Source organism: Perca flavescens, chromosome 15 (genome assembly GCF_004354835.1).
Source record: "Perca flavescens isolate YP-PL-M2 chromosome 15, PFLA_1.0, whole genome shotgun sequence".
In the NCBI taxonomy this organism is placed as follows: Eukaryota; Metazoa; Chordata; class Actinopteri; order Perciformes; family Percidae; genus Perca; species Perca flavescens.
This window is the reverse complement of record NC_041345.1, coordinates 24,633,445-24,646,334: the sequence shown is the minus strand read 5'-3', so window position 1 is coordinate 24,646,334 and position 12,890 is coordinate 24,633,445. Positions and strand designations below refer to the sequence as shown.

General features: G+C 42.1%; 1 protein-coding gene across 1 annotated transcript; it reads right to left on the bottom strand.

Annotated features, from left to right (window-relative positions):
* Nucleotides 1–1,503: 1,503 nt before the first annotated feature.
* LOC114570196 (flocculation protein FLO11) lies at nucleotides 1,504–12,031 on the bottom strand. The gene is made up of 11 exons (XM_028600450.1): nucleotides 11,540–12,031; nucleotides 10,502–10,639; nucleotides 10,043–10,174; nucleotides 8,526–8,936; nucleotides 8,218–8,406; nucleotides 7,185–7,373; nucleotides 5,271–5,459; nucleotides 4,954–5,091; nucleotides 3,653–3,772; nucleotides 2,426–2,572; nucleotides 1,504–2,253 (listed from the first exon to the last, which is right to left on the bottom strand). The coding sequence occupies exons 1-11, from the start codon at nucleotides 12,014–12,016 to the stop codon at nucleotides 1,504–1,506; spliced, it is 2,880 nt and encodes a 959-aa protein (XP_028456251.1). The 5' UTR covers nucleotides 12,017–12,031.
* Nucleotides 12,032–12,890: the final 859 nt, after the last annotated feature.

Sequence of the window (12,890 nt, the reverse complement as noted above, 5' to 3'; positions counted from 1 at the left end):
AGCGAAGCTACTCTGAGTCAGACTGGAAGGTTGCAGGTGAAGGGATGTCTGGTTCATCTGATACGCCTGTTGCGTCTGATGCGTCTTTGTCTGGTTCGTATAGTTCGCCTAGTTCGCCTATGTCTGGTTCGTCTGGTGTGTCTGATACGCCTGTTGCGTCTGATGCATCTGATGCATCTGATGCGTCTTTGTCTGGTTAAATCAGCTATGTCTGCAGTTGGTGCAGTGTCCCCATGTCCATGCTGCGTGTGCTCTGGTGACATCCGTTTTCAGTGCTGTCCTGTGAACACATGAAGATAAGAAGAACTATGTCACACGTGATAGAATTTTGTCTTTAAAAGGGCAGCCTCAAATGACATAAAAAATAAATACAGTATAAGAACATAAAAGATACCTATAAAAACAATGACCGTACAAACAGCGCAAAAACAAACGTAAAACTGAAAAAGTAATGGAGCAGGATATGTGGCTATTTATTTATATGTTCAGAATGGGTGGAAAGAACAAAGAGTACAAAAATGTTTAAAAAAAGTACTACTACTTTCATGAACTTTTACTTAAAAGGACAATTCCGGCGCAAAATGAACCTAGGTGTTAATAACATATGCGTACCGAGTTGAACCTTCTCGGATACTCGCTACTTGGAAAACAGTCATGACCAGACGAACGCCATGCAACCAGTAACCAGTAACCTAGCTCAAACACAGCGTTCGTGATTTGACTGCTCATGACTGTTTTCCAAGATGGCGTCCGCATGTAAACATTAACACTACTGTCTTTATAATCTAACTTTTTAATAAACTGTCTGTACACTTACAAAGTTCTCAATGTTTTGGTTTACATGTAGGGACCCTCATTATGCTACAGTTGAAGTGTGTTGCTATTTTGAGCCTTGTTAGTGATACAGAAATAGTGATTTACCCAAAGGGGTAAGCCAGCCTCCACAAAGCGTAGCTCCTATGGAGCCATTTTGTTGCCAACAAGCCGTCACGGCGTCACATTGTCCATTTCCTTAACTGTCTATGGATTTACCATGTGCCCCGAAAGCTACCGTTAGCAGCTAACCTTTGCGGTAGCTTGTTTAAAGCTAGAGATGCATTTGATTAGCATGAAAACATGTCCTAGAGAATGGTCGATTTGGTACACGTTATTAACCCCTAGGTTCATTTTGCGCCGGAATTGTCAAGTACAAGTAAAATTACTGGTATAAACATTTATTCAAGTAAAAAGTAAAGAAAAAATTTTTTACTCAAAATTAACTCAGAATAAAAGTTACTTAGTTACTTTTTAAAAAACCTCTGCTGGGGATTAGGGGGGATGGGGGTTGGATTGTACTGACTTTTTCCGGGTGTAGAGTTCTGTTAGGGGGGGCTTGGGGAGAGCCAATTATATTACCAGTCTAATTTATTATCCGGGCAAGTTTTGTTTTGTGTCCGATGGTGAGGACATCGTACCAGGTTGAGTAGATATAGTAGAGGTTGTTACACAGTACTGACAATGTTTTCATGTGGTGTACCGACACAACATATTTTTAATGTTTTCACTTGCCTGGGATTCATCTGAATCCGTGTCTATCGGCGGTATAGTGAACGCTGCGTCTGCTCCTTCAGAGGCCGCCTTTGATGCTCTGTCTTTGCATACATTCTCTGTCCATTGGAAGAAGGTTTTATTGTCCCATGCCGGTCCCATTGCTTTCAGCTTTGCAAGAGCCATCCCGCTAGTTATGCACACACCCACTCGATTTAACCATTTAAAACGTCTTCTTGAGCCACTATGGCACATAACCAGAGCATTCGTGTACATATGTGCTGACATTGACTCGCAGCGTGCGTTCAGGAGTATCGCCCCAGCCATTGGTAATCGGTATTTATTAATCCTTCTGGGGGGGTTAGGGCGTATTCTTGAAGTAGCGGTAGCGGGCTCAATGGAGACAGTGCTCGCGCACTGTAAAAACTTGAGAAAGGTCGGTGCGTTTGTCCTCCACTCTTCAACAACATTCATCCATTTAAAGTTCTTTAGGTCTTCGATGCTGGTCCGTCGGAGAATAGATGTGAATTTCCGGCTTGTTAGCTTCTTGCACTCGTTTCTGATAATATTAGTCATCTCGTGGACCATAAAATCAAACATTCCAGGGACAGACAGAAGTGCGTGTGGGATTCTGTGCAGAGTTCCTTGAACAATGTGGTGGAGTACCCTCTCCATGGGTCCACAGACAATCCGACTTTTTAGGGATTTTGCTGTTCTTATGGTGACCTTTTTGAAAACAAAGGATTGGAAACGTGTCAATGATTAGGCTGTACGACTGTCACCATTTTCTTTTTCAGCACCAACAAAAGATTGACACATGATTTCCATAACTGCTTGTCATTACATGTCCAACATTGGATGTTCAGTGTTGTGTCTGCATTTCCTTTTAATAACAAACCTTTGATTGCTTTTTCATTGGAGGTTTTGTGCTTGCAGACGGTGTTGGTGCACCACGTCCCGACGACCCGGCTTTAGTTGTTGCAGGGAGAGGCGACGGTGTGCTTTGACCAGGTTGTGTCGTGGTATAGCTGCCATCCAGTTGAATCTAAATAAGAGGGAGGAAGACTCTGTTATTATCATGGAAATGGTAACATCAACCCTCATCCTACCACTTCGGGTACCTGCAGACCCCAGAGGAATACTTTTTTGTCATAGCTCACAGGTGCTTTATTCAATCATTCCAATTGTTCATGAGTCTGTCAGGCAATTTGTTCCTATGGACCAAAAAAAGAAATAAAAGTTGCCTTGCCTAGCCCTACAACCTCCTTGTCTGTTACCAGGGCATAGATAACCCTGTTGTACCTGTCTGTTTTAGAGGAAGTCTAAAGTTAACTTAAACGCAGTGTTGTGGCAAAGTCATCTTTACTCAAGTCCCAACTAAGTCTCAAGTCATTTGGTCCAAGTCACAAGTTATTTTCTTTGGGGCAAGTCAAGTCACAGGTTATGTTAAGTTGAGTCCTTAGTTAAGGGAAGTCAAGTCCCAAATCAAATCACTTTTTTACTGTAGTATCAGCTCTTTTAGGGTTAGAGATAGATTGAGGCAAGATATTAGTAGGATCTTTGATGTTACGTGTTGCCATAGCAAGGAGTTGGACTGACAGCCAGTCATCCAATCATGACAAACGCATATCAGGGAGCTTTTTGAGTCGTCCAATCACGATTCACAGTTTGCGCTGCTGCCACTGCATAGCGTCTCAAGTCCCCATCTCTGCTTAAACGCACTACGACAGCTTTCAGCTCTCCTTTATATTCTATCGCAGCGGACGTTGTTTGCATGGAGGTTTGAAAAGTGTAACCACACTTGCGACTGCTTTACCGGCATTGCCGTGACTTACTGTGACTCTAACAAGCTGCAGAGGCGATGTAATGTTAGTTTTTGTCCTCTGTAGTTGCAACGTAATTTGGTCGGTACCCTAAAAAGTACAGAGTTTGGTACCCAACCCTAATTGTAATTGGGATAAAAGCTGCATGATGGTGGTTTCTTACAGGAGTTTGTTCTTGTATGTTAAATATGTTGGTAGGATGAGGGTTAACGTGTGGGCTAAAGTAGATTGAAAAGACAAATTAGATTCAATTGAAAAGGAAATGAATGAGTTACTATGAAGGGGGATGAAATAATACAAACCAGCAGTGGTTGTAAATTCAGGGCGGGGGCTCCGCCAGCAGAAGTCTGGACAGTAGGTTGCATCTGAAGCTGATCAGTCTGGACCAGCCTGGTCACACATTCCTGGATTGTTAAGGCAGACTGTAAGCAAACAGAACAGCTATTAATTAATTAATGGCAGTGTCTACGGAGTTAGTACATTCGTGGATAATTTTAAAAAGGCAGAGTAAAGACTGATCTAATCAACACAAAGTGCTTATTGTAAAATAAAAACACCAGCGCTACCCATAGATGCTTCTCCTGAGTGTAATTAATTTTTCCCAAACGTGGAATCACAATGAACTGCAGCACGGGACTTGAGTAAGATTAAGCTTTCCATTAAAGGAACAGTTAGATTTATATCTTGTCATCATCTACTCACCCCCATATCAGCCAAAGCTCCATTTGAGGTTTGGGTCTACGTAACATACAGCCCTTCGTTTTTGCCCTTTTCAGAACACTAAAGAAACAAGTGGGGCTGTAAGGATCTGGTATACAGTAATTCAATGATTAATGATCCAACAGCATCGATGCAAAGTGAAAATTGCTCCCACTTTCTGTTTATTCTTTTTATTTAAAGAATAACTTGTTTTTCATTTAAATGTCTAGAAGAGTTTAGTAATCAAATTGTAAAATCCTTCTTGAGTTGTCATCTATAAATGGGCATATTGATAATGTCTGGTATCGATCCCAGGACCCTGAATTGAATCAAACCATATCGTGGCAGATTTTGTGATATCAGCAAATATCGCATCGTTCTCCAATATCGCATCGTTCTCCAAAGAATTGATACAATACGGTACTTGGATTTATACCCCTAGAAAGATCTATTGGCTTCAACTTGTTTGCTCGCTAACTCAATGTGTGTTATGAGTAGAGCTGGATTTGAATATTCAGAAATGTGTTCGATGGATAGGTATGCGATTTTCATTTTTGGAATTTGAATATCAATTTTTTGGAGAAAAAAAAACGTGCATGCAGGCTGAAATTTTTGCTGTGGTGTTTTGTCGGCTAACTTATGCAGCGCTATGTCCTTCATCTCAGCCAAGAACGGAGAAGGAGTTTGTACGGGTCTGTATGGTTACACTGCATCAGCCTAGTGTCGTTTTCAGGCAATTTGAAGCTTCCAATATTTGCTGTTTATAAGTACCGAAGTGTCGAGGCTCCAAAAATTGGTATTCTGTAAAGCCCTAGTTACGAAGACACACAAACTAAGAGTTTTAACTGATATGTGGGGGAGTAGGTCATGATGGAATATTCATTTTAAAGTGAAGTTTACAAACCAGAACTGGCTGTGAATGCGGTACTGCTGGGGCCATGGTAACAAGAGTCTTCCTCACTGCTCCGTCATCAGACGACAGGGCCGTAGGCTGAGGTAGAGGCTGGGGCTGAGACCCAGGTTTCAGACTACAGATGGCAGACTATAGTAGAGAAAATGAAAGACATGACACGGTAACACATTTTAACTCGGCTTTGACAGTCAATACCAATTTCCATGGCATTTTATTTTGAACTGAGATGGTCTTGTTGCAATTTAAGAATATCTATTAGCTCATTACTTGGCAGGGTTTCTACAGGTGTTGTAAAACTGTAGGCTAACCTTAACTGAATCTGCAGACCAAACTACTGGAATGGTAGTTGCAGGTTTCTTGCCAGCTGCTTCATCATCAGTAGTCTGAACAGTTGGTTGAGGTGCATGCTGGTACTCCAGGTGGAGCTGGGATTGGGGCTGTGGCCTGCTACAGCACATATCCACAGCTGGATTTCGTGCTGTCTGGCTCACAGCTGCCTACAGTTTACAAAAAAAGAACTTCAGCATAGACAGAAGGATGTGACAGCTATTTTTGGTATTTGTGTTACGTGTTAACAACACATGAGATCAAATTGTACAAAGTGAGACGGAGAGCGTTCAGTAAATATAGTAAAAAAAGTGAATAAGCAAAATGTTCTGAGTGGCAGAAAATGTTTCACAGTCTGAATTATTTGGTAGTAAATGTAAGAACATTTGTTTCTCAATTAAATATTAATAAACGTCCGTAACATTCAAGCCATTGCCAAATGAGTTGCTACAAAGCTAATTTTGACTATCAGCTGCACACAACTCTCTCTGGATTTCTCAGTACGGCTATGTCCGGTAAATTTTGCACGCAGAAACTCAAGTGAAGATAATTACCTCTTCTGAAGAGTCCATGTTTTTTTAAACCTCTGTGTCCTCCTTGGCTACTAGCAACTGTGTGGAGAAGGGGTGGGGGTGGCGCGCGGTCATGGAAGGATTGTATCATAATGTTGTTGTCATTACTTAGAATTCCTCACGGGGGAGACAGAAACAACGCACTTTAGCTTTAATTATTGCACTTATGTTTCAAGGGCCCCACATATGCCATTTTCAACGCATTCTCATGAACGGGTTTGTACGATATTGTACAAAAATGTACGCACAACAATTAAGTTTGGGAAAAAGATTGTGCTTTGAATTTAAACACTCTCTGGTAACAAACACGTGTTTTCTGCTTATTATGTAATGGGCCTGTTTCACTTGATGCAAAGGTTTGTTTTTGTGATTAAAATAAATTTAAAATATTAACCTAACATCCGTCTTCCTGAGTGCAGAATTGCGGAAATGTGTTTATAGCTTTAATTGACAACGAAACACGTGCATATCAGGCAGACTGCATGCCGCAGCGCATTGAGCGCTCAGAGCGCAACAATGGAAGTCTATATTTCCACATAGTTGTCAAGGCCGATAGTGATGAACCTGTTGGTTATGTTCAATGTAGGGGTTGCGGAGTTATCATAAAATATGATAGCAAGAGGACTGGGAATTCCGCCACCCAGCGGCATGTGGATAACCTTTGTAAGTCACCTGGGCTACAGCAGCCGAGCATTGCTGCCTTTGGCATATGTTAATTTTATTTCAATTATATGATTGGGCCTATTGTGTGCGCCTGTGTTAACGTGTGCTTGTTGCCCCATGTGCGCGCTCACTCTGCTGATGCGCTCATCTGTTGAAATTTCTGAGTGCCTTACAGTTGCTCAATAAAAGCGGGCTTTCCACACAAACAAACGTAGCCTACATGTGTCATTAGTATGAGAAAAAAATTTGATTTTAACGGTGCCGGGTCGGGCTCGGACATAAATCTCTTGATGCCTGTCGGGCTCGAGCCGGGTTCAGTCACGGTTCTGTCGGACGCGGGCCGGGCTCGGACAGAAAAATTCGGCCCGATCCCACCCCTAGAAGGGAACTCCGCTCCCCAGCTTTACAGCGCTCTGTTTTATAACCCACCCATCCACCCTGACCTCCTCCCTACGTGGTCCACAGCATTCTTATGCGCCACACTGGCAGGTGTACCAGAATAGTCATGTAATAAAAAAATAAAAACTATGCTGAGAGTCTCTACTGTGCTTTTTTTTTGTCATTTAAGGGCACGCTGATTCTGTCCACTGCTGTCAGTGTCAGACTTTTGACAAGATTCTCTGCAAGACTTCTACATGTGTGGTGAAACTGTTGGCTCACCTTAACTGAATCTGCAGACCAAACTACTGGGACTGTAGTTGCAGGTTTCTTCTTCACTGCTTCATTATTAGAAGCCTGAACAGTTGGCTGAGGTGCATGCTGGGACACCGGATTGAGCTGGGATTGGGGCTGTGGCCTGCTACAGCTTGCCTCAACAGCTAGATTTCGTCCTGTCTGGCTCACAGCTGCCTACAGTTTACAAAAAAGAAGAATTTTAGCATAGGCAGAAGGACTTAAGTGACAGGTATTATTGGTGTTTGTGAAACTTGTTAATGACACATGAGATCAAATTGTACAAAGTGAGACTGGGTATGCAGTAAATATGTAGGTGGCAGCAAATATTTCACAGTCTGAATTATTATATTAAAAACTGTTGGAAAATTTGTTTCTCAATGTAATTCTTGCATTTAAAGGTGCACTATGAATTCCTGCATGACATCACTTCTATTGACGTTCCAAGTAAATATCAAAGAAAGCTTGCCCCTCCCCCATGTTTCCGTAACTGTCATGACTAACTGACTAACTGTCACTAACCCCACCCTCTCCCCCAACCATCTTGTCGGTGATTGGCTGGAGTGGTTTGTTGTATTTTGGTGCACAGCCTGTGCCCCTAGTGTTTGTTTGACGTTTACGACCTCTGTGTTTCTCCCGAGACCGGGATTTTTCACAGTGTATTCAGGGGGCAGGCAGCTAGCGGATCAAGGAGAGATGCCTATGATTTGAGACAAGAATGAAATTGCGCTGAAATCATGTAGGAACTCATAGTGCACCTTTAAGTTTTCTGGATACACCATACTCAAACATATGCATACATACTGTGGCTGAGACCAAGGTTTCAGACTACAGACTGACGATTACAGTACAGACAGAAAGAAGAAAGAAATATTAACACATTTTAACTTGGCCTTGACTGCAGACACCAATTTCCATGGCATTATATTTTGAACTAGGATGATCTAGTAGCCATTTAAGAATAACTATTAGCACATTTCTTGGCAAGATTTCTACATGTGTGGTGAAACTGTTTGCTCACCTTAACTGAATCTGCAGACCAAACTACTGGAACTGTAGTTGCAGGTTTCTTTTTCACTGCTTCATCATTAGAACCCTCAACAGTTTGCTGAGGTGCATGCTGGGACTCCGGGTGGAGCTGGGATTGGGCCTGGGGCCTGGTACAGTTCGTCTCAACAGTTGGATTTCTTGCTGTCTGGCTCACAGCTGCCTACAGTTTACAAAAGAAGAATTTTAGCATAGGCAGAAGAATGTAAGTAATGGGAATTATTGGTATTTCAACTGACATGATGGGTGAGCAGGTCATGACAAAAAGTGAAGTTAACAAACCAGAACGGGCTGTGAATGCAGTGCTGGGGGTATGATGACAAGAGTCTTCCTCGCTGCGCTATCATCAGATGACAGGCTATTTGGCTTAGGTAGAGGCCGGGACTGAAGCTGAGGTAGAGGCCGGGGCTGAAGCTGTGGCTGAGGCCGTGACTGAAGCTGTGGCTGAGGCCGTCTCTGAAGCTGTGGCTGAGGCCGTCTCTGAAGCTGTGGCTGTGGCTGAGGCTGTGGCTGTGGCTGTGACTGAAGCTGGGGCTGAAGCTGTGGCTGTGACTGAAGCTGAGGCTGAGGCTGTGGCTGTGGCTGTGGCTGTGGCTGTGGCTGAAGCTGTGGCTGAAGCTGTGGCTGAGGCTGAAGCTGTGGCTGTGGCTGAAGCTGTGGCTGAGGCCCAGGTTTCAGATTGCAGACAGCCAACTACAGTAGAGAAGATGAAAGACAAAAAATTTTAACAAATTTTGTATCTTTGCTTATGTGCTTTTAAGCTTTGTATGTGCTTTTTTAAGCTTTTTTTCTCTGTGTTTATTTACTTCTTGTCTGTTTTCTATTCCAACCCAACCTGCCAGGGACTACAGACTGAGATGGTCTGGTAGCAATTTGAGAATAACCATTAGCATACTTCTCTTCCTACATTTGTTTTGAAAATATTACCTACTTAAATTTCACACATGTATGCATGTATGCATGCAAGCTTGCTTATGTAACCCATAAGCTAAGTTAGGCTGTGTCTTTAACTGCTTGTTAATGTTCGCGTAAGCTAAGTAAGGCTGTGTCTTTAGCTGCTTGCTAATGTTACCGTAAGCTAAGTTATTCTGTGTCTTTAGCTGCTTGATAATATTACCAATAAGCTAAGTTAGGCTGTGTCTTTAGCTACTTCCTGATGTTACCGTAAGCTAAGTTAGGCTGTGTCTTTAGCTGCTTGCTAATGTTCCCCATAAACTAAGTTAGGCTGTGTCTTTAGCTACTTGTTAATGTTCCGCATAAGCAAAGTAAGGCTGTGTCTTTAGCTGCTTCCTAATGTTACCGGTAAGCTAAGTTAGGCTGTGTCTTTAGCTGCTTACTAATGTAACCGTAAGCTAAATTGGGCTGTTTCTTTACCTGCTTGCTAATGTTCCCGTAAACTAAATTAGGCTGTGTCTTTAGCTGCTTGCTAATGTTCCCCGTAAGCTAAGTTAGGCTGTGTCTTTAGGTGCTTGCTAATGTTACCGGTAAGCTAAGTTATTCTGTGTCTTTAGCTGCTTGATAATATTACCAATAAGCTAAGTTAGGCTGTGTCTTTAGCTGCTTGCTAATATTACCCATAAACTAAGTTAGGCTGTGTCTTTAGCTACTTGTTAATGTTCCGCATAAGCAAAGTAAGGCTGTGTCTTTAGCTGCTTCCTGATGTTACCCGTAAGCTAAGTTAGGCTTTGTCTTTAGCTGCTTGCTAATGTTACCCATAAAATAAGTTAGGCTGTGTCTTCAACTGACTTGGTGGTGAGAGATCATGACTGAATGTTCATTTTAAAGTGAAGCTAACAAACCAGAACTGGCTGTGAATGCAGTACTGCTGGGGCTATAGTAACAAGAGTCTTCCTCACTGATCCATCATCAGATGACAGGGCTGTTGGCTGAGGTAGAGTCTGTGGCCCAGGTTTCAGACTACAGACTGCAGACTACAGTAGAGAAGATGACAGACAAAAAAAATACATTTTAACTTGGCCTTGACTGTGTGTTGTGAAACTGTTCGCTTCAATGATTTCCATGTACTATCTTACATTTTACCATTAAATGAACAATATGCAACTATTCATAAAAGCAAAATAAAAACACTGACTTGAAATAGGGAGAATGGTGCCTCGGTTACTCATGTTGCACTATGTAACTTTGGTGAGCGCGTACGATCTCCCAGAAGAAATGCATAACACCTCACTGCACTAAGTCAGACACCGCCAACTGATTTGGGTGGGGTTTGGGTTTAATTTTAAGTGAAGTTTACAAACCAGAACTGGCTGTGGAGGAAGTTCTGCTGGGGTCATGGTGACAAGAGTCTTCCTCACTGCTCCATCATCAGACGACAGGGCCGTTGGCTGAGGTAGAGGCTGGGACTGAGGCTCAGGTTTTAGACTACAGCCAGAAGACTACAGTAGAGAAAATGAAAGACAAGTAACACGTTTCAACTTGGCCTTGACTGCTGATACCAATTTCCATGGCATTCCATTTTGAGCTGCAATGGTTTTGCTGCCATGCCAGACCTATCGCCACAGCACTGTGTCAGTCCTAGACTATCGTCTAGTAGCAATTTAATAGGGGTGTGGAAAAATATCGATTCACATTTGTATAGCGATTCAAGCTCTACCGATTCAAAATCGATTCATAGAATTCCAAAAGTATTTGTTTTTCTTTTTCGTTTAGTTTGTCCATCACCCAGAGATAAACATTAAAGACATGGACGAACAACAACCTAAAGTACTTAACATGCCAGTCAACCAACGCACTCTTTCAATGCTCTAAACTCACACCGAACTCAAAACTTTGCAGTTTTTAGTTGCAAAAGTTTTTATTTTTGTATGAAGACCTATAAAGTAATATCAAACTACATTTAATGTGTTGTGTTTCTTTTCTTTTAAATTGTATGTGTACTGCAATAACATGGGAAAAGTAACTACATTTACATACTGTGAATAGTTTGTTTTTTTAATCGATAATCGAAAAAAATATGAATCGAGACCTACCAACTCGATTATTAAATCAAATCGATTTTTTTTTTCCCCAAGCCCTAATTTTGCTTCTCAGATCTTTACATGCAACGTTAGGCAAAGAGGTGATGTAGGTAAATCGAGACGGCCGATATAATCTCTGGACAACTTTTGTATTAGGAAAGTCACAGAAAAGTTGTCATAGAAAACAACTTTATAGCTGGCTTACGTTATCCAGAAACATGATTATCAATGGCAGGACAGTAGGAGTCTACATTTAGCCTATATGTATCGAATCTTATTTTACAACAGTTGCAGGACCACAACAACTTGTGAACGCACCTTGGGAAAGCCCAGACGTCTCACAAGACTCTCGATGTGGAGCTTTTTTCCCACACCGCCATCAGTTGGAGTTGATTTCCGTTTTCTGGCTCGACCCCCAGTCGCAGTTGTTTTGGTATGCGCCACTGACATTGACTTGACCAACGTACCGATCCGTTCCGCTTCACATGAGCTTCTGTGGTATCGGTTTAATAAATTTCTGCAAGCTCCACATACGGCTAATAGGTCGTCTGTGGTTTCAACGACGAGTCCAGTGAGCTCCTCCAGAGCTAAAGTATAGGGAGGCTTCACCTCTCGGGCACCGATAATCAAATTATGTTTGTCTTTTTTAACAGTAAAAGGCTTCTCACATACTCGACATACCTCCTTTAATTTTTTATGTGTCGTTATGGTTTCGTTTTCTTCTTCTTTTATGTGTTTTAATGGCGGTTGGCAATCAACCGTATTCTTTTGCTGGGAGTTAGCATCGTTAGCCATTTTGCTTCTACTTCGTCTTCTGCTTCTATGGATTTATTGGTGGATGGCAAACCAACTTTAAAGGTGCACACCGCCACCTACTGAGTCGGAGTGTGTAGGATCATGGCATTAGATTTTATATGGATTTACCCATAGACTAGTCTCACATACCTATCTTCTCAACGCTGATCTAGTAAGGAAACAATAAAAAAAATATTTAATCAATAAATCACACCCTATTTCCTAATCCTGTCTGTATTAACCTACCAACCCCCTTCTGATTTCCCTAAAGTCCTGTCCTGTGCTCGGTGGTCCTTGTCTCATTTAATAGCCTTCTAATGTCTCCCTCTCTGAATTATATTATGCATGATGAGTTCTACATCTTCCGGAATGCTACACCACTGACAAGGATTTGATAGATTTTTCCATATACGTGGATTGAAAACCTATGTGTATTGCCCATATCTCGCTTCAAATGTTTTCAGAAACATATTTTAGTGCCTATACCATACAGCTGAAAAATCCAACAGTTTAAGAAGGCAGGCAAGCAGGCTGGCCCCAGCAAGTGTATATATGTGTGTGTGTGTGTGTGTGTGTGTGTGTGTGTGTGTGTACATTCCATTCAGGGCCACCATACCTCACGGGCCACCTCCAGGTGCCCCTTTATCTGAGATGTGTACAACGGCCCCTTGTTCAACACTATAGCCACACCTTATCATCCCTGTCCTTTTTACAGGATTTTTAGTTTCTCCAGATCTTCAAACCATGTTAGTGGAAGCTGTGTCATCTGTGAGTAATCCTGCAGTGAATTTCCTCCATGCACACATTTTGGGCCTGTATGGCACAGCAGCAGTCTGCAGATGTGAGCCAGTGAGGCACATTACCTATAGTAATT